The sequence below is a fragment of the Armigeres subalbatus genome, chromosome 3 (genome assembly GCF_024139115.2).
Source record: "Armigeres subalbatus isolate Guangzhou_Male chromosome 3, GZ_Asu_2, whole genome shotgun sequence".
NCBI classification, from domain to species: domain Eukaryota; kingdom Metazoa; phylum Arthropoda; class Insecta; order Diptera; family Culicidae; genus Armigeres; species Armigeres subalbatus.
The window spans coordinates 177,657,994-177,679,596 of NC_085141.1; the positions used below are offsets into that span (position 1 = coordinate 177,657,994).

General features: G+C 38.1%; 1 protein-coding gene across 2 annotated transcripts in view; it reads left to right on the forward strand.

Moving 5' to 3' along the window:
* LOC134219077 (protein NASP homolog) overlaps positions 1-9,207 on the forward strand; it is an 87,395-nt gene extending 78,188 nt beyond the window's left edge. For both annotated transcript variants that reach the window (XM_062697751.1, XM_062697752.1), the window contains exon 4: positions 8,753-9,207. In XM_062697751.1, the coding sequence (XP_062553735.1) occupies positions 8,753-8,992 (240 nt within the window). In that variant the 3' untranslated portion in view covers positions 8,993-9,207. The remainder of the gene's footprint in view (positions 1-8,752) is intronic.
* Positions 9,208-21,603: the final 12,396 nt, after the last annotated feature.

Consider the following 21,603-nt stretch of genomic DNA (forward strand, 5'->3'; position numbering starts at 1 on the left):
GGGATGTAATGCCAATGAAGAGAGTAGAAGCCAATGTGATATAATAGAATGTGATAGCCAATGTGATAAGGAATGGAAACGATCTGAAATTGAACCCATGGCCTCTTATGACTGCCAAGCCTGTTAATTAAAAAGGGTTCACAGCGGAGTTTTCTTAACAGGCGCTTCATTAACATATTACCATTCTGTTTTCTTTGATTTAAGGTACAGTGGGGCAAGTGGATAAAGGAAATCGTATATTTCATGTTCATCAAGTCATAAAAGTTGAATATTATATTCAAATTGATCATATTTATGACATAACGAATTGTCTATCCAATCTTTATATGCCTGCGAACAAGATCTTTGAAAAATACTTCTAGGACTCAAAATATTTGAAAACAAAAAAATCGGTTTCAATTTTTCACTTGCCCCCTCCTGGGTAAGTGAAAAAATGATTTTAAAAGAGGATTTTTCAATATAAGAACACATTTTCTGTTCATATATTTCATTCAAATGATAATTATGCTGAATAGAACATAACTGTGATCTGTTGTGATGCTTTTTGACACTTCATGAAAGTCAAAGGGCACTAGAGTGCCTCCATTAAATTATTTTTATGCTTTTATGTTTTCTTCACTTGAATTTTTTGAGATCTAATATCTCATTTCCATTTGTGTCTAACACTACTTTCTATTTCAGGTTTATAGTAAGATAATGAACCTTGGCGATAATGCAGAGAAATTATCTTTGAAATATTCATCAAACCTGGAATCATATTGTGCTTCATTAACAATCCACTTATGATTTCAGTAGAAGAGTCTACATTAACAAATAAATAAATTTTATAAATTTCAACCAAATCAATCATAATTGTTGATATATTTGCCATAGAAGTGGTTCTTGTATTTAAGCTATATAAATAACATTTTTTCACGAATTATTTATCAAACATGGATTATTTAAAACACTGACACGCTTGGCACTTTGGGTTCCTGATTTAGTATTACCACGTATCACTGTAATAACCAAAAGCCTTCGAATGAGTTCGAATTGCTATCATTTGTTTATATACGTTTGTGTTTGGAAAAATAGAGAAATGCATTCAGTGTCAGAAAATTTTCACTTGCCCCACCCATGGTAAAAAACAGGCAAAGCAATAACTATTTTTTTCAAAATTTGTATGTGTGTGTAAAGTGTAAAGTGTGTAAAGATGGAATCTAGAATATAGGTTAGGTTACGATGGTCGTTGAATACAGTAAATGTTTTACCTTCAATCAAATGCCCAAACAATATTACGGTAAGCACATTGTAATACGCTCAAACCAAATCTAGAGTAGTGAAAATCTTCTTTGCTTGGAAATGGCTTAGCAGGGCATATAATTTTCGGCGGGCATATAATTCTTTTTACCATAAACATCTTCTTCTTCTTCTTATCGGCATTACATCCCCACACTGTGACAGAGCCGCCTCGCAGCTTAGTGTTCATTAAGCACTTCCACAGTTATTAACTGTGAGGTTACTAAACCAAATTACCATTTTTGTATTCGTATATCATGAGGTTAACACGATGATACTTTTATGCCCAGTGAAGTCGAGACAATTTCCAATCCGAAAATTGCCTAGACCGGCACCGGGAATCGAACCCAGCCACCCTCAGCATGGTCTTGCTTTGTAGCCGAGCGTCTTACCGCACGGTTAAAGAGGGCCCCTTCAACCCCTGATCAACTTTTATGACTTAATGAACCTGAACTATACGATTTCCTTTACTCATTTGCCCCACTGTACCTTATCGTTGATCTATTTGCTGCATGTAGTTGAAGAGCAGAAGACGCAGGCGGTTTACTCTGCTGGTTGTCGTAATAATTGATACATCTGATTCCAACGAGAAATCGAATATGCGAAGTTCGATCCAAGATGTGAAGACGATGGCATGACTAAACTGGCTCGTCTATTTCCGGTATATCCTAGTGACAGTACATGGGCGGCTCTTTAGTTTTTTTTGACGACCGGTAGCTCCACGAACTCCATCGCCGTACTTACTATTGTCGTTTTCGTTTTTGCGGTGTAGCTGCACCGGGTGTACACTTTCTGCACTGAAATTGTTCGTTTTTGGTTTTCACTCTACACTCAAACCACACTTTTTCGTGCACCGTACGGAAAGTGTACCACGCATAAAATCGAGAGTGCTGCTTGTTCGAATGGTGGTGTTACCAATACAGCCGCATGTCACGTGCTTGTTGCTGTCAAATTCTGTTTTGTTTTGGCTTCGGCTTTGATGTGCCGGGTGCGCGTTGGAGTTAGATTTTTTAATAAAGTGGGAATGGTAATTGCGCGTTTTAATTATATTTATCTAATGTAAAATAAATAAAAATGTAGTTTTATGTATGTCATAAGAAAAGGATAATTAAAAACAGTGTAGGACATTTACTAATCGATTAGTTTATAAAAGTTAAGTTTATAAAAGGCGATGAATCAAGGCAAAAGAAATTGCTTACATTCAACCAGTTGTATTGTACTAATTCATGCTATTAAATTTTATACTTTCATTACCTTGACCATCGGTTTGAATATATTATTAGTCATGAAATTATTCTAATAAACAAGTTTTTTTTTGTGCAACTTGAAAATAGTTCCAAAATTTTGAACCAATATCAGAACTTGTTCTTCGAAGTATCTTTTGGAAAAATCAACTAGCTTGAGGTGAAGAATCATTCCATAAACTCTTTTGAATTCCAAGTTTTTGGTATTTGCAAAGGATTTTCATAACATTTTCAGATTTTGAATATTCAGCTTTGATCTATTGAGATTTTGTTGATTTTTATTATCTAATGACTCAATAGCAATAATTACAGTCTAGCTTTGCTATCTCACATTGTATTACATGGGTCACGTTTTAGTTGAGCCTTTGCTGATTAATCCATGGAATTGAAAACGTATAAGGTACAGTGGGGTAAGTGGGTTCACTGATGAAGCACAGAATTATTCAATTTCACTTCACTATCATACAAGGTCATTCAAATCAATGCGTTGAATAAGTGAAACATAAAATAATGAACCATTTCAACATGCGAGAGTAAAAGTTTATTAACCTTTCAAGTTTATCTTTTGCACAAGTTGTTTTGCGTGTCAATAAATACAAATATTTTTTTTTAGTGCATTGATAAGTTGGTTTTCTTTGTAGTTTTGAATTCATGAACATCAACATCAAAAAATTCTATATTCTCTATTTTTCCAAACACAAATAATTTCTATTAAGCGTATATAAACAAATGATACCAATTTGAACTCTTTCGAAGGCTTTTGGTTATTACAGTGATACGTGGTAATACTAAATCAGAAACCCAAAGTGCCAAGCGTGTCAGTGTTTTAAATAATCTATGTTTGATAAATAATTCGTGAAAAAGTGTTATTTATATAGTTCAAATACAAGAATCACTACTATTGCACATATATCAACAATTATGATTTATTTAGTTGAAATTTATAAAATTTATTTATTTGTTAATGTAGACTCTTCTACTGAAATCATAAGCGGATTGTTAATGAAACACAATATGATTACAGGTTTGATGAATATTTCAAAGATAATTTCTCTGAATTATCGCCAAGGTTTTTTATCTTACTATATAAGCCTGAAATAGAAAGTAGTGTTAGAGACAAATGGAGATGAGATATTACACGTAAAAAAAATTAATGTATTTTATTATTAAGATTTCTAATACTTTTTTGCCAAAGCAGGCGCTTAATGACATGTAGAGTAGAGTGGGGCAAGAGTGCGCGTGGGGTAAGAGTACGTTTTCGATTTTTTGAAGTAATAAAAAAAGATAAACTAGCAGCATTGCATCAGTTTGACAGGTATTCTGGCCAACTATTATCATGTGTAATTGTAAACGATTTGAATAAACAACAAGGGAGATATGGAGTTAGATAACTTTTTGATCATTTTGCTAAAAATAATTGGATTTCCGCAACTAGTATTTCATTACCATATATACGTTCAATCAGGTGAACATTATACCATTTCGATAACCTATTGTATAGAGTACTTTATGGTACAGAACACCAATCCGGTTGGTTTTCCAAGAAGTCAAAACCATTACTTGAATAATTTTTGGGACTGTGGGGTAAAAGTACGCAGGAACCGGTGGGCCAAGAGTACGCATATGAATCTTCAAGTTATGATGTCAAACCCGTATCTCCGCCTGAAATAAGACTTCTTCCAAAGCGTAAAGATCCACAACCAAAAAAAAGGGACAGAATTTGAAATTATCACAAGTTTTTAGGATAAGTTTAAGTAATTCGGTGTTAGAAAGGACTTAGCGAACAAAGCACTGAAGCGAAATAATGAAATGGTATGAAGACTTGTTGTACACCTAAACATAGTACGAAAACACAATTTCATCTAAATGATAATTTCATTTAATCAAAAGAAACATTCATAAATTACTCAACGTTTAGCTGGGAGGGGTTGCGAGATGTGTGACGATCCATATAATTTTTAGAGGATTCATACAAATAGTTTAAGATAGGGGGGAGGGGTGATAAAATAGCCAAATTTTACGCTACGTGATTGGTACGCCACACGAAACCTGATATATATTTTTACCCTTGTAGGTTTTTGTATATATAAAAAAACAATGGTTTTTCGTATGAAAGTGCACATTTTTAGGACCCCCTCCCCCTTTAAGAATTACGTAATCTTTAAACATTCCCTAATATATGCCCATTAAGGGTCTGTCTCAATTGGATAATTAAACTGAAATTAAACTTAAAAGTGACATTTCAATAATTATCAAATAACCCTGCTCGCAGAGCAAGATTACTTTTGACAGATATCGAATCATTTTGCATCGATGTCTTATTGGAATTGCTGGGCAGCACCAGCGATTCTTATTACCGGGTTATTTGCTAATTTTCGAACTGTCACTTTTAAGTTTAATTCTCCAAATGAGACAGACCCTAAACATCAATTAAATGTTATTAACTCTTATTTGTGTTAATATATACTAAAAGTACATGATTGGATAAATGCGTACTCTTACCCCACCCGATGCGCACTTTTACCCCACCGGTGGGGTAAGAGTGCGTTTTTCACTTGTCTTGCAATAAGGGTTCTACTAAAACGAATCTCAATAATTTCAATATTTTTTCCACTGGGTAACATAAAGGAAGAGTATATGAATCATCGACACTGATTTGATATGTAGAAGCTTGCTTCATAAGGGCCACATGATCGATTGAAAACTAAGTGCGTACTCTTGCCCCACTCTACTCTATAAGAAAAAACTCATACATCGCATTAGTCACATACATTCCGAAACTTATACTTTTCATTAACTTATGAATGTTATTAGCTTTTTAATATGTGATCATTCATTAGGTGGCATAATGAAGAGTATAAGTATTTTCGAATGGTTTTTGCCATAACATATAAGGTTATTTTTTTACGCGTAGATCTCAAAAAATTCAAGTAAAGAAAACATAAAAACATAAAATTCTGGAATTCTAATGGAGGGACTCTAGTGCCCTTTGACTTTCATGAAGTGTCACAACAGATCACAGTTATGCTCTATTCAGTATAATTATCATTTGCATGAAATATATGAACAGAAAATGTGTTCTTATATTTAAAAATCCTCTTTTAAAATCATTTTTTCACTTACCCCACATGTGGGGCAAGTGAAAAATTGAAACCGATTTATTTGTTTTCCAAATATTTTGTATCCTAAAAGTATTTTTCAAAGATCTTGTTCGCAGGCATATAAAGATTGGATAGATGATTCGTTATGTCATAAATATGATCAATTTCAATATTATATTCAACTTTTATGACTTGATGACCATGACATATACGATTTCCTTTACCCACTTGCCCCACTGTACCTTAGTTGATTTAGCATAATTGAACATAATTTGTGAATTGTAATGTAAAAGTCTCAGTACATATGTTCAAATGGCTGCCAGGTCACCTCTTAAAACTAAAATTCAATAGATGAGGCGATGTGTTATAGCCTATTCATAGCTAATCTTAATAAATATCGTGTTCAAGTGGAATAGAAAATTGAATGTTTGTAGATTGGCATCAAGTTACTCTTTATCATATTTATTATAATAAATGGCGTAATTTTAAACGGATATTAGCTCAATCAGCATATCACGAATGTACATGTACAACAAGATTAGTTTAGAATCGAGTTTAGAATGTATAACCTGTTTCGAGCTTTTTTAATTCGTTTAATAAATATCTGGAAAGCTTAGGGAAACCAATTTCGTTTATAACACATTCTACTTTCTACTTAATTTGTGAATGCTCAGAAAAATGTATGTCTCTTACGAAACGAAGTTCGCCGCAATAATAGTTGTAATATATTAGCAAATTAAGGATTAGTGAAAACGTTTCCCTCAGAATCCAACATTCTTCTCAAAAACCTGAAATGGCCCAAGAATTCCCAATGAAAACCCAAAAATCAATCTACTTGTAGTTTTGTATTGTGATTTATTGGAATATGCTTTTGCATATTTAAATACTTCCATCAGAAACAAAGAAGCTCTTATCTTATACCCTATACTACGTATAATGAATTATTGGCCGTAAAATTTTGCAATATTTGATTCGTTTTGAAATATCATGCATCGTTTTCATGATCTGTCAGACAGTGAGTACTGTGTTCAGCTTTAGGTGGCTTTAGATAATCGAAGCAATTAAACAGAAAGTAAAAGTAAAATGTCTATAAGAGTGACACTATTCATACAATTTCAATTTAAGCCCAACAAGAATTATTGGAATAACATACATATTTCAAAGCAGGCAGCAAGAACAAAAACAAATATGACAGAATCATGGAAGATGATCGATGTCACACATACTTTCGCAATCTTATTGGGACTGCACTGTAAATGTTCGTTTATGTGGTGCAAAAAGATGCACTTTCCGGTGTAGCTACACCACAAAAAAGAAAACGACATATGATACCAGCATACCAGCATGTGCTGTTGCTTCCATCTGCACGTCGGCAGTCAAAGCCGCAATTGGCCTTGCGTGTTTTTCTTACGAATACGGATCTTGACTGGATGACGCCAGTAGATGACTTGGCCTCAAATCACCGAAATCGCAGGAGCTTAGTAGCCGCTAAGGGACTAAGGGCAGCAGGAATTAAGTCCAATGGCTTGACGATCCCTCCCCAGGTCATCTGCGAGTTGTAACGCCTGCCTAGGATGTGGTGGAGTTTGACAGTGGGCCCTGTTAAACCTCTATAAAAAGCTGCATGAATCCGCAAGTAGGCTCCGCCAAAGCGACCGTGTGTCGCTCAAAGCGCACAAGTCCAAGTCCTGGTATTAGGTGGGACGCTAAACAGCCTTGACACGACGACCCTCCGACGAGACAGGAGGTTTTCGCAGGCCCATTAAGCCACCTTTAAAAACAACTATTACGAACGAAATAGAAGATAATACGATTTGATACAATCGGCAACGACCTAGGCGACGAATAAAGGATCACGATTGGAAGCTTGGAACATGGAACTGCAAGTCGCTAGGCAGGTTGCGACAGGATAATCTACGATGAATTACATCCCCGCAACTTCGATGTCGTAGCGCTGCAGGAAATCTGCTGGACAGGACAGAAAGTGTGGAAAAGCGGGCATCGAGCGGCTACCTTCTACCAAAGCTGTGGCACCACCAACGAGCTAGGAACCGGCTTCATAGTGCTGGGAAAGATGCGCCAACGCGTGGTTGGGTGGCAGCCAATCAACGCAAGGATGTGCAAGCTGAGGATAAAAGGCCGTTTCTTCAACTATAGCATCATCAACGTGCACTGCCCACACGAAGGGAGATCCGACGACGAGAAAGAAGCGTTCTATGCGCAGCTGGAGCAGACATACGATCGATGCCCACTGCGGGACGTCAAAATCGTCATCGGTGACATGAACGCTCAGGTAGGAAGGGAGGAAATGTATAGACCGGTCTTCGGACCGGATAGTCTGCATACCGTATCGAACGACAACGGCCAACGATGCATAAACTTTGCAGCCTCCCGCGGAATGGTAGTCCGAAGAATATCCACAAGGCCACATGGAAATCAAGTAACTGAAAACCAAATCGACCACGTTCTAATCGATGGTAAATTCTTCTCCGACATCACGAACGTACGCACTTACCGCAGTGTGAATATTGAATCCGACCACTACCTCGTTGCAGTAAGTCTGCGTTCAAAACTCTCGACGGTGATCAACGACTCGTCCGCCGCGGCTAAACATTGGGCGGCTACAAGACGGTAGACTAGCCCAAGACTACGCGCAGCAGCTGGAAGTGGCACTCCCAACGGAAGAGCAGCTAGGCGCAGCATCTCTTGAAGATGGCTGGAGAGATATTCGATCCGCCATTGGAAGCACCGCAACCGCTGCACTAGGGCGCCTCTCTGTCTTATGACATCACGACCGTTTGCAGTACTGGTCAGGAGTAGTAACCCTCATGTATTTTTGTTTTTATCTTTGACTGGAATCTAGGACTCCTCTCTTTCTTGATTTGTGATAGCATTCTATAGATTTGGTGAAACATTAGTAATCACTAGTTTCCAATCTATGATTTACACCGTAATAATGCTAATCCAAAACAACCCGTATAAGTGCTATGAACTTATTCTTTTCTCTGTAATTTGCGCTTCGTATTCATTACAATATTTCCCAATGGACAATCATCACTAAAAGCAAATGGTTTTATAGCAATGTCAACTATTGGAAGGTTTCTGAATGTTGCTTTCTTTTATTTTCAGTCCATCGAAGCCGTCAAACGTGAACTGTCCAAAATCATCGTCAAGGGAGAGACAACCAATGGCTTTGACAGTGCCGGTCCTTCGTCATCATCGTCGGTCTCCAACGGAACCTCGTCTAGCGCAAAACCCACCGACATCACGCACCTTATCAAGAGAAAGAAACCGGACTCTGCCACCGTCGAGGTTGAAGGTTCTCCCGCCAAAAAAACAGCAGTTGAGGCAGACAAAACTAGCGACTGAATTTGAGTCTTTACATTTCCATTTCCCACACAATTTGTTATTCTTGAATATTACCAATTAAGACGACAGTCGCTGAAACACTTATTTATTTTCTGAATTATCCTTTCTGTTTTTCGTTTCGTTAGAAAATAATGTGCACTATGGTGAGATCTAATTATAACATTGCAATTAAGTTATCCAAAAATAGATTCATATCTGTGAATGTCCAAACTATACATTGTTGTCTTTTAAACTTGAAAGAAACTTTAACTTAACTTATGGCAAGGCTTCGAAATTAATAATCAAATTTAATCTGTAAGTTTGATTACCTGAGACTTTTCGATTGAGTTTGACATTCCACGAATTTTCCACAAAACACGAACACTAGAATTTCTATTTCTATCGGTTTTTGATAGCATCGTCGATGGATCTCAGCATACGAGATCAAGTTGTGAGGCCACCTAGCTCGAATTATAAAATGTAAACATTGGCTGATGAATACTTGCAGTTTTCGCGTGATCTCTGCTGATACATACAAAGTCTTTTTGGTGTATAATAACAACATTTTTTTCATGAATTAATTTGATTAACATAATTAACATAATTAATTAACATGACAATTTTCATTTGCAGTACTCAAATTATTTAATGAAAAAATGTTACTTAAATCCTTTTGAAAAGTTAAGCGAGAATATTCGACTTTATTCACTAATCTTACACAGGGGAACGAAATTAACCTTTTTGAATTTAAACGGTACCCCGTTCACTCGACACCAATCACTTTCGAATGAGCGAGGTTTTACGGTATTGAATCGAGAAAGGCATCATCACCACTGAGGGATAACTACTTCCAATGACCACACGTAATCTGTTATCATGTTGCAATTGTGTTGTGCTTGGTACCGTTGTCAAGGGCAAAACATACTTTTGCATTTAAACAATAAAGAAGGATCCATAAAAAATGAAAAACGGTCCATAAATAACATCTGAATCTTCCATAAAACGATACCATTAATTCATTAAATAGTTCAGGAGATTCCATAAAGAATATTTTTTCGATCCATAACTGAGCTAAAGTTTAGCAATTAATAGGGAAATATGTCCCATTAACATGGTCAAGAAAAACAATACAATTCTTGCTATTTTCCCATGAACGTGTGACAAATGATCCATAAATTTTTGGAAAATGTAAAAGATCCATAAAAACTATATTTTGATCCATAAAATTTGACAATTTAAAATTGCGCAATTTTTATCGTGATGATATGACCAAAATTACGAATCATATTACTGAAATTATGGATCATCATCAGAATAAAAATTGCGCAAATTTGAAATTGGATGGATCGAAATATAGTTTTTATGGATTATTTTTCAAAGATTTATGGATCGAAATGTTATTGGTTATGGAATCTCTGGAATTTTATGGATTTATGGTAGCGTTTTATGTAATATTCAGATGTTATAAACGGATAATATTTCATTTTTTTTATGGATCGTTTTTGCACATTGAACGGTGCAAAGTAAGGGCTGCCGTTGTGAAGAATCCTTAGCGCCATATCGTAGCCCATCAAATGGAAGGCTTTCAGAAGTTCGACTAAAATATTTATTTGTTTATTTATTTACAAGAACCGTCTTCAATGTACACTCAATTCTTTTTTTACACAGATTTTTTACTCGGCTTTTTTACACGGATTCTAGAAATAGCACGGCAGTGGCAGTGGAATGTCCAGGTATAAATCCATTTGGTCGTCACTAATGTTTTTATTATTTACTCAGACTAAGGCCGGAGTAGCCTGTGCAGTACATTTGGCTCTGTTCATGGTTGCACGTCGCCAACCACGCAATCTACGGAGGGTTCGCAAATCGTCCTCCATCATCCATCTGATCGATCCACCTTGCTCGCTGCGCACATCACCTTCTTGTGCCCGTCGGATCATTGCCGAGAACCATCAATAATAATGTAAATTTATATAGTTGGGAGTATTTTTATAGTTGGAAGCAGCACTACTTACTCATGTTCAATACAGCGTTAAACCGATTTTGACGCTTGGGGGCGATAAAAACGGGATATTACAGTAGGGAAAGACCATCCAGCCCCGGGCTACATAATATATGATCATTGATGATTTATACAAGATATATTTGATCAATTGAACAGGTTTTTCGACGATGTATTTTGATGATGGATTTTGGTGTAAATTCACGATTCCGAAAAGTTTCCCTCAGTATCGGACACTATTGCATCATGTTCAAAGTTCCTGTTACATGAGTAAATACATCTTTTAGAATAATAATATTTTTCACTTGCTTAAAGCAGATATTAAGATATTGTTGTAGACATTGAATTGTGTTAGTAGAGCTTATTTCACTTTCCAGCTAATTTTCTTACATCCTAACACATAACATATAGGCATCTTTCCTGTAAGATGTGGTTCTTCCAAGATTTTGAAACGCTACCCTACTTCAAATTCCCACAATTCCACAATAGGACAGCCTCATATAAAGGAGTGAGCAAAACTACCAAAAGGCAAATTTTCGATTTGGGCGTGTAAAATGTGATGAATACAAAGCTATATTTTTTAATCAGGGCGGTTTTGATTTTTAAGACTTTTAGGGAAGGATGGGGGGCGTTCAAACTGGCCCCTCCTAGAAATAATTTTCTTACGTTTTTTGTCTCAAAAGAAACATATTTATATATCGTTATGAGGCTTTTAAACACATCTATGCAACAGGCTTAATAACGTAACAATAGCTTCGTTCAGAATTTAATTTTTAATAGTTTTGTAAAAGCATATTTTACGCAATATTTGACGAACAAAACAGTTTGCTACCCCGCAGTAAAACATCATGCGCTACACTGTTAAACTCTTAAGCTTTGTGGACCATGAATAAAATTCTGCCCAAATTCACCGGGCTACGTGCCCGGCCCACCACAGTCGTCCGACTTTCGCGGTGTGACCGTGGATAGTTCTCCTAACAGCTGATGCAATTCTTGGTTCATTCGCCTCCTCCACGTACCGTTCGCCATCTGCACTCCACCATAGATCAGATGGTATGCAGCACTTTCCTTTCGAAAACTCCAAGTGCGCGTTGGTCCTCCACGAGCATCGTCCAGGTCTCGTGTCCGTAAAGGACTACCGCTCTAATGAGCGTTTTGTTGATAGCCAGTTTGGTACGGCGGCGAAGTCTATTCGATCGGAGTGCTCTGTGTAGTCCAAAAAACGTACGATTTCCAGCCAGTATGCGTCTTCGAATGTGTAACCAACACGTGCATTTTATTATGCTCTAAAACTTTGTAGAAGACGTCACTTGATTAAAAATTAAATCCAAAAAGTTACAATCAAAATATTGATTTTTTAGGGTTACCCAAACATTATTTATTGAATTTATCATAACAAATGATACAAATGACGTACAACAATGGTTTTTTTCAGCAAAGTGCATCGAAATTAAATAAGGAACAACTTTCTAGAACATTGTACATTGCTAGAATTAGAAATAAAGAAGATAACATTTTCATCTAAAATTGTAGTGGGTAGTTTGTTGAAACTTCAAAACAAGGTTTAAATAAAAAGCTTCATCTTCAAGGTGAACATATTTTTTTCTCATAATTTCCCGCCGTGGCTCATCTTGCGTTGTCTTCTCTTGAACCTCTTCCTATCATGTACTTTGTCTTCGATGTGTTAAATACTAGTCCGATCCACTTAGCTTCCCTCTTCAGTCTGATGTAGGCTTCCTCCATCTTCTCAAAGTTACGTGCCATAATATCAATGACATCGGCGCAACCAAATGGCTGGACAAACTTATTGAATATTGTACCACGAGTGTTAATCCCTGCTCTTCGTATTATCCCTTTCACGAAAGACACGAAAAACCATCACCTTGCCGTAGCCCTCTGAGCATTTCAAAGGGACTCGAGAATGCCTCTGAAACTTGAACTACGCACATCACCCGATCCATCGTCGCCTTGATCAACCGTGTCAGTTTATCCGGAAATCCGTGTACGTGGATTAGCTGCCATAGCTGGTTCCGATCGATTGTATCATATGCGGGTTTGAAGTCGATAAATAGGTGATGTGTGGGCACGTTGTATTCGCGGCATTTCTGCAGTATTTGGAGAATTGCGAACACCTGGTCCGTGGTGGAGCGTTCGCCCATAAAACCCGCCTGGTACTTCCCCACGAACTCCCTTGCAATTGGTGCTAGTCGACGGCATAAAATTTGGGAGAGTACCTTGTAGGCGGCGTTCAGCAATGTGATTGCGTGATAGTTGCTACTATCCAGCTTATCGCCTTTTTGTAGATGGGACACACGACACCCTCCATCCTCTCCTGCGGCAAAACTTCCTCCTCCCAAATCTTGGTAATGACCCAGTGCAGCGCTCTAGCTAGTGCCTCACCACCGTGTTTAAATAGCTCTCCTGTTAGTTGTTCAACCCCAGGGGCTTTGTTGTTCTTCAGCCGGCCAATCTCTTCCTAGATTTCCTGGAGATTCGGAGCCGGTAAAATTATGTCCTGCGCGCGTTCCCCCAGGTTTATCACCATACCGCCATCTTCGTCTGCCACATCGCCATTCAGGTGTTCTTCGTAGTGCTGCCACCACCTTTGGATCACTTCACGCTCGTCCGTAAGAAGGTTTCCGCTTATGCTTACACATATCAGGCTGTGACACATGGCCCTTACGTGAACGGTTCAATTTCTCATAGAACTTTCGTGTGTTATTAGCGCGGTACAGTTGCTCCGTCTGTTCACGGTCTCGATATTCCTGCTGGCGCTTTTTCGTCCGGAAAATCTCTTCCACTAACTGCTCACATTCGCCGTCTTGAGTTTTGAGCGCAGGTATACTGCAACGAGGTAGTGGTTGGATTCAATATTCGCACTGCGGTAAGTGCGGACGTTCGTGATGTCGGCGAATAATTCACCGTCGATTAGAACATGGTCGATTTGGTTTTCCGTTTCTTGGTTAGATGATTTCCATGTGGCCTAGTGAATGTTTTTGCGGGGAAAGAAGGTACTTCGGACTACCATTCTGTGGGAGGCTGCGAAGCATCGTTGGCCGTTATCATTCGATACGGTGTGCAGACTATCCACTGCGATGATCGGTCTATACATTTCCTCCCTTCCTGCCTGTGCGTTCATATCGCCGATGACTATTTTGACGTCCTGCAGTGGGCATCCATCGTATGTCTGCTCCAGCTGTGCGTAGAACGCTTCTTTCTCGTCGTCGGGTTTCCTTCGTGTGGGCAGTGCACGTTGATGATGCTGTAGTTGAAGAAACGGCCTTTTATCACACGTTGGCGCATCTTGCCCAGCACTATGAAGCCGGTTCCCAGCTCGTTGGTGGTGCCACAGCTTTGATAGAAGGTAGCCGCTCGATGCCCGCTTTTCCACACTTTCTGTCCTGTCCAGCAGATTTACTGCAGCGCTACGACGCACATAGGAGTACGCAGTGTAAAAGCGTGGCCAAAAGTATGTCAATCATTTTGTCGTCTGTAAATGCATTCAATAGAAACAGTAAAGTATATTTTTTGTTTTTATGCTGTTTACATTCATCTAGCAGTGAAGTATGACCACTGGCGGCGTCAGTTATTGTTTTTTAAAGAGCATCACTTGGCGCAAGAACGCTGTCTTTGAGAACTACAGCGTGCTTGCAACGAGTGGTGCCCACGACTGGCTCAGTCAGTGGGTATGGTCTTCCTTATGTTAATCTTCATTCATTGATTATTACTTAATAAATTTCGCGAGAAGATGTAACTTGTTTCCAGTGTTTAATCCTAGAATTAAAAAACACATTAACAAAATAAAAATAAAAATGTAACTTCTTTGTTTACTTCAACAATATAAATTTGTCATCGAATCATGCTAAAGTCCCTGGATAATGTTTTGTAATGTCAAATGGAGCTGACCTAATAAATACGAAATGCAAATCAACCGCTATGTTTCTTAAAAATCTTAATATCCGGAAAATGCGTATGCTTTTATGAATCGGTGTGTTCATCAAATTCTCACTCTTCTTTGGATGCGAAACATTATTTATGTGAGGTTTGACAATCAAAACCATGATTTTTTTCTAGCATTTTTAAGCAAACTTAACTAAATAAAAATAAAAATAAATCACGGTTGCGTGAGTTTGCGTGAAATGTTTCTTATGGAGCTTATTCAGGAAACTCCAATCTTTCCAACGGTGACAATTTTGTTGCTTGGACTGCCTTGGAACCTAATCAAAAGTTTTGATAAGAAAATTATTTTGAGCTTTTTAGTGGAATGCTTTCACCTGTCATAAGACGAGTTTAAACAGTCCCATTGAATTCCACCACTTAATTGTATCCTGACAGATACGTATTTCGACCTCAACAGTAAGGCCGTCTTCAGTGTCTTGTACTTGACTCGACTTGGAGCAAGTCGAGTCAAGTACAAGACACTGAAGACGGCCTTACTGTTGAGGTCGAAATACGTATCTGTCAGGATACAATTAAGTGGTGGAATTCAATGGGACTGTTTAAACTCGTCTTATGACAGGCAAAAGTTTTGTTTTGTAAAACATATTACTGTAAAAAGGTAGAAAAAAGCTAGTAATTAATATCATGATTATGGATCACCTGAAAAAGGTTTCTGATCGAATCAAGCTTGAAAAAGTTTCAAATATCCTCATTATTGATACCTATATTAATTTTCATCTTGAAATTCATTATAAATCAAGAAAAACATGCTAAAACATGAATATGTTTCAATGTACATTTGCGATAAAACTAGCATTAAAATTATGGTGAAGTTTCGACAGCCAGCATCGCTTACAATATTGTTTCAAAAATCCCATGGCAAATTAGTATCACTATTTGAGAATTAAAAAACGAAAAATAATATGGAAATATATAAAAAATTTGACTTTTGGCCAGGATTTGGGCTGAAATACTCCTCAGTGCGACTTTGAAGTTGCGGGAATGTAATTCATCATAGATCATCCTGTCGCAACCTGCGAAACCTAGCGACTTGCAGTTCCATGTTCCAAGCGTCAACCGTGATCATGGGCGTAGCCAGGATTTCGATTAAGGGGGGTCAATTTTTTTAGGGCTTATGAATCGTAGTTTTATAAAAACACATGAATATTAGTGCTTGGTGTTTTTTCCTTCTAAGTTCCAAACACTTTGAAACCAAATCCACAACCAACAGTAAAGGCCGGATTACAATAGCGCGTTGCGTGTTAGCGTTTTGTACTAAAACGCAACGCCAATAAATGTGAAGCAGTCACGCCCGGATTCTTCAGGAATGCCTCCAGCAACTTCTTCGGCAATGTCTTCAGGAATTCCACCATCAATTTCGCCGGGAATTGATCCGAAAATTCCACCATTATTTACTCCAAGAAATCCTCCACGAACTCCTTCATAAGTTCTGCAGGGAATTCTTCAGATAATTCTTTCGTGCTGTTTCTCATAAAAATTTCTGAAAAATTGCACCGTGGAATTCCTAAGAATATTCCGTGGAAATTCCGCAGAATTGCCAGTAAACATTCCTGAGAATTTCGCGAAAAGTCTTCGAATTTCTTGTGTAAATTCCATAAAATTTTCCGTGAAAGTTTCGAATATTTTTTTGTGAAAATTTCAAAGAATTTCTCCAGGAATTCACCGAAAATTTATACAGAAATTATACCGAAAATGAAATCAACAATGGAATTTTCGGAGGAATTCCTAGATTAATTCCCAAAGAAATCCTGAAAGAACTCCGGTGGAAACCTCAAGATTTCCACTGGGAGATCCTCCAGGAGTTTCTCCGGAAATTCCTCCAGGAGTTCCTCCGGAAATTCTTCCAGGAGTTCCACCGGCAGTTCCTCCAATAATTCCTCCATTCCTCCGGGAGATCCTCCAAGAATTATTCCGGTAGTTCATTTAGGCTTCTTCAGGAATTTATACAGAAATTCCTCCAGAAGCTCCTCCGAGAGTTTCTCTGGGAGCTCCTCAAGGAATTCTCCGAGAGGTTCTCTGATGATGATGATGGTCCAGCTACATACCCCTACAAAAGTTTCTGCTAGACAAGATTTGTCTATAAGATGAATTCTTCAAGATTTTTTACGAGAATTATTCTGCTAGTTTCACTTTGAAAATTCTCCTGGGAGTTTCTTCAGAAATTCCTCCGGCAATTCATCCGGGAATTCCACCAGTAGCTCTTCCAAGAAATCATTCAGGATTTTTTTTCAGGAAATCATTTAGGCTTTCTTCAGAAATTTAGCTGGAAATTCCTCCTGAAGTTCTTCCGATAGTTTCTCTGGGAGTTCCTCCAGGAGGTCCTCTAGGAATTCTTCTATGAGTTTCTCCTGAAATTCCTCCGAGAGTTCTTACGGGAACTAATCCGGCAGTTCCTACGGGAATTCCTCCGGGAGATCCACCGGCAGTTTCTATGAGTATTTCTCCGGGGCTTTCACCGGCAGTTTCTATGAGAAGGAACTCCCGGAGTAATTTCCGGAGGAACTCCCCGAGGAATTTCTGGAGGAATTCCCGGAGAAATTATCAGAGGAATTTTCGGAGGAACTGCCGGTGGAACTTCTGGATGAATTTCTTGAAGAACTACAGGAAGAATTTTACGGGGGAAATGCTGGAGGAACTCTCGTAAGAACTCCTGGATGAACTCCCAAATGAACTTCCGTAAGAATTCCAGGAGGAACTCCTGGAAGAATTCTTAAAGGACCTCCCGGACGAACTCCCAGAGAAATTCTCCGAGGAACTTCTGGAGGAGTTTGTGGATAAAGCCTAAATGAATTCCTTAAAGAAAGCCTGAATGAATTCCTGGAGGAACTCCCGGAGGAATTTCAGAGGAACAGCCGGTGGAATACCGGGAGTTGAATTTCTAGAGGAACTTCCGAAATCCCATTTCTCTTGAAATTCCTGCCAAATATCCTACAGGAATTCCCTGTGAAGTTCCTGGAGGAATTACCAGAGGAACTCTTGGAAAAACTCCTGGAGAAGTTCCCGGAGAAACTCCCACAAGCACTTTCGGAGAAATTTTCACGGGCCTGGTGGCCTCACAACTGGATCTCAAACAACGAGCTCCATCGTCGTTGTCACCAAAGGCCGATAACAACAGAAATTCGGGACCGGAAGTGGGGCTGGGTCGGCCACACTCTACGTAGGGGCGGAAACGAAATCTGTAAGCAAGCATTAGACTGGAACCCAGCGGGACATCGCAGCAGAGGCAGACCCAGAGGCTCATGGCGGAGAAGCCTCAATAAAGAAATAAAAGAAGTCGACCGAAATCTAACCTGGCAACAGGTTAAAGCGATAGCCGGGCATCGCTCAGGATGGAGATCTTTCAAGTCGGCCCTTTGCACCACCGGAGGTGTACAGGATCCATAAGTAAGTAAGTAAGTAGAGAAATAATTCTTGAAGAAGTTCATGAAGGAATTTCTGGAAAAATATCTGAAGGAATTCCCGGAAAAATACCAGGAGAATTAATGCAGAAATTCCCAGATGAAATCCTGAAAGTATTCCCAGATGAATTGCTGTTTTTTGTTTGTTCTGAAGAAATTCCTGGAAGAACTCTTGGAAGATATCCTGGAGGAGCTCTCAAATTAATTTCCGAATGAAATTCTGGAGTAAATTCCGAGTGAAGTCCGGAAAGAATTCTAGGACAATTCCGCGGAAAAAATCCTGGAGAAATTCCTGAAGGAATTCCTGGGCAAGTACCTGAAGGAATTCCTGGGAAAATACCTGGAAGAATTTCCGGGGAAATACACGGATGAATTCCCCGAAAAATTCCTAAAGAAATTTCTAGAGGAATTCTTAAAGTATATTCTGAAGTAATTATGGAAGAATTCCAGAATGAAATCCTAGAGGATTTCGCTATTGAATTTTCGGAGGTATTCCCGGAAAAAATCTTATCTATATCCCGAAGGAATTAAAGGAAGAGTTCCTGGAGGAATGCCTGGAGAAATTTGTAGAAGGATTTCCAAAGGAATTTCTTATAGATTTATAAGTGAAACTATGGAGCGAAATCTGAGAATTTCTGTCATAAATTTCTAAAAAAAAACTTCTAGTGGAATTTTGGGAGGAAACTCCGTATGAATTCTTGAAGGAACTCTATAATGCATTCCTGTAGGAAATGCCAGAAATTTTTCTGGAATGTCTAGAAGTGAAACTTGGACAGAAGAAAAGAAATATTCAAGGAAATTCCTTATGAATTTCCTGAAAAAAAATTAGTAAGGGGTTTCTAGATAAGAAGAAATTACAATTACCGTGGGGCATCGAAATCCGTACACTCAAGCACCTTAGTATATGAAATAGTCATTAGAAAATAGGAATCGAATATAAATAAATCGTTTGTCATTGACACAGGAGCTTGTAGGCTTCTACTTTGAAGTGTTTCGCATTTACTCATTCAAAACTACGAAAAACGTGATAAAATAATGAATAAAATCAACTACTCCTGACTCGAAATCCGTCCACCGTGGACGGATTTCGAATCAAAGGATCAAAATCCGTACAGCTATTTTTTACCTAAATATTTAAATTGAAGCAGTCTGATTGATTAAACTACCACTGTAAATAGTTCGATACGCACCTTGAGAAGCGATCCATTTGACTTGTATTCCGCTTATCTTATGTGATTATTCGCAATTAGCAATTAAAACACAGTTACTTTTGGAGCAATTATGCTCTACCCGAAAACAAAATGGCGGCAAAAACTCCGCGTTTGGTGGGTGGCGATTTGTTTTTGATTTTTTTTGTTTTAATTTCAAAGCCTTCTTCCCATTTCTATGCACTAAAAACTTTCTGTCAAGAATCTGAACAAGATAATATAAATTATTTCTACATTAATTACCTTTAACCCCCCTTAATTGATTGATATCTCATGAGGTGGACGGATTTTGGTGCTGTACGGATTTCGGTGCCGCACGGTACACGAGAAGGATTTTCGAACGATTTTCAGAGGAATTTAGTAACTTTCCGGAGGAATTTAGAAGTTTCCAGGAACTCTTCCTTTAATTCCTCCGGGATAACTTCCAGGATTTTTTTCTGGGAATACCTCCATAAATTCAATAGCGAAATCCTCTAGGATTTCATTCTGGATTTTTTCCGCAATTACTTCAGAATATCCTTCAAGAATTCCTCTAGAAATTTCATTAGGAATTTCTCCAGGAATTCGTTCAAGTATTTCCCCGGAAATTCTTCCAGGTATTTTCCCAGGAATTCCTTCAGGAAATTTTTCCGGGAATTTTCCGCGGAATTGTCCTATTCTTTCCGGACTTCACTCGGAATTTACTCCAGAAGGATTTCAAGGAGAATTCTTGAGCCCGAAATGTTTCGAGTTGTTTTGAACTTTCATATATTATGGATCCTGGATACCCTTATAAGTTTTTTGAAAATCTTTTGAATTTCAACCACCTATTTCTGAATATGATTGGATCGTAAAGTGCACATGTTTTAGGGAATTCATTTCAGTACCCGTTCAATCTTTCCACCATTTAGGGGGGGAGCGATGGCCACCCCTGCCCCCTCTGGCTACGCTCTTGATCGTGATCCTTTATTCTTCGTCTAGGTCTTTGCTGATTATATCGAGTCGTATTATCTTCTATGTCGTTCGTTATGGTTGTTTTTGAAGGTGGCTTATTGGGCCTGCGCTAACCTCCTGTTTCGTCGGCTGTTTGTTTTGTGTCCTACCTGACACCAGGACTTGGGCTTGTGCGCTGAGTTTGTTAAAATGTTTCCCGATTCGAAGTGATTTCTGAGTATAAAATTATGTCTTCTTTCCAAAGGCCTATACAAAATTTAGAATTCTATATGAATAGCACAGATACTTTCGAAATTACCCATAATCTTTAAGATTTTTTAGGTGCTCTTCATTGATTTCTTTATGTAGTTCGTAAGAAAATGGACAATATTTAAATATGAGATTTGTTGAGATTTGATTCAAATCTTATAATATTTGAATAATTATCATAACTTGCGAGTTCCACGAGGGATTTTAAAGGTTTTTTTAGATTTCGTGAAAATATCAATCTGAATGCGATAATATCGATAATATATACATACTAAACTGAAATTGAATATTTTGGAATTTCTTTATAAATTAAATTTTCTGGAAGAGACCACAAGTCGGCCATACACCCCCATTCATGCCAATGATGGTGGGATCTGTTCCCTTTACAGGGAGAGGACATTATTTTCTCTATTTTTAATGTAATGAGAAAGGCACAAATTGGAGAGTTAATTTCGTTTTTTTATTATTAAACGTCAGAGAAGCATCGCAAAATTGGAAAATGATTCTTTATTACATCGGCTGGGTAGATTTTATTTTCTCAGCATTTCGTCGCGGCTTTCACTTGTAGGCACGCTGTGCTACTTTGTTCCATCCACTGATGGCCAACCCGACTAAAGGTGACAAAAACTGTGGCGCGAAACTGGTCTCACCGATGGAACCTACCAATAAATCAATCGGCGAAAATCGAACCTGACAACTCACTTCAAGTGCAATAAATCAAATTAAACGTTGTCTTCCGAGTTTCGCACGGATCATCGGCATCGATCAGCCACGTTGCAACCTTTGTTTGGTTAGCGCAAGATGGATTGGGAGTTTAGGTTTAGAAGGTTGTTACATTTTAGGAGCAGAGAAACATTGAATTGCGATGTCGTATGGTGAATT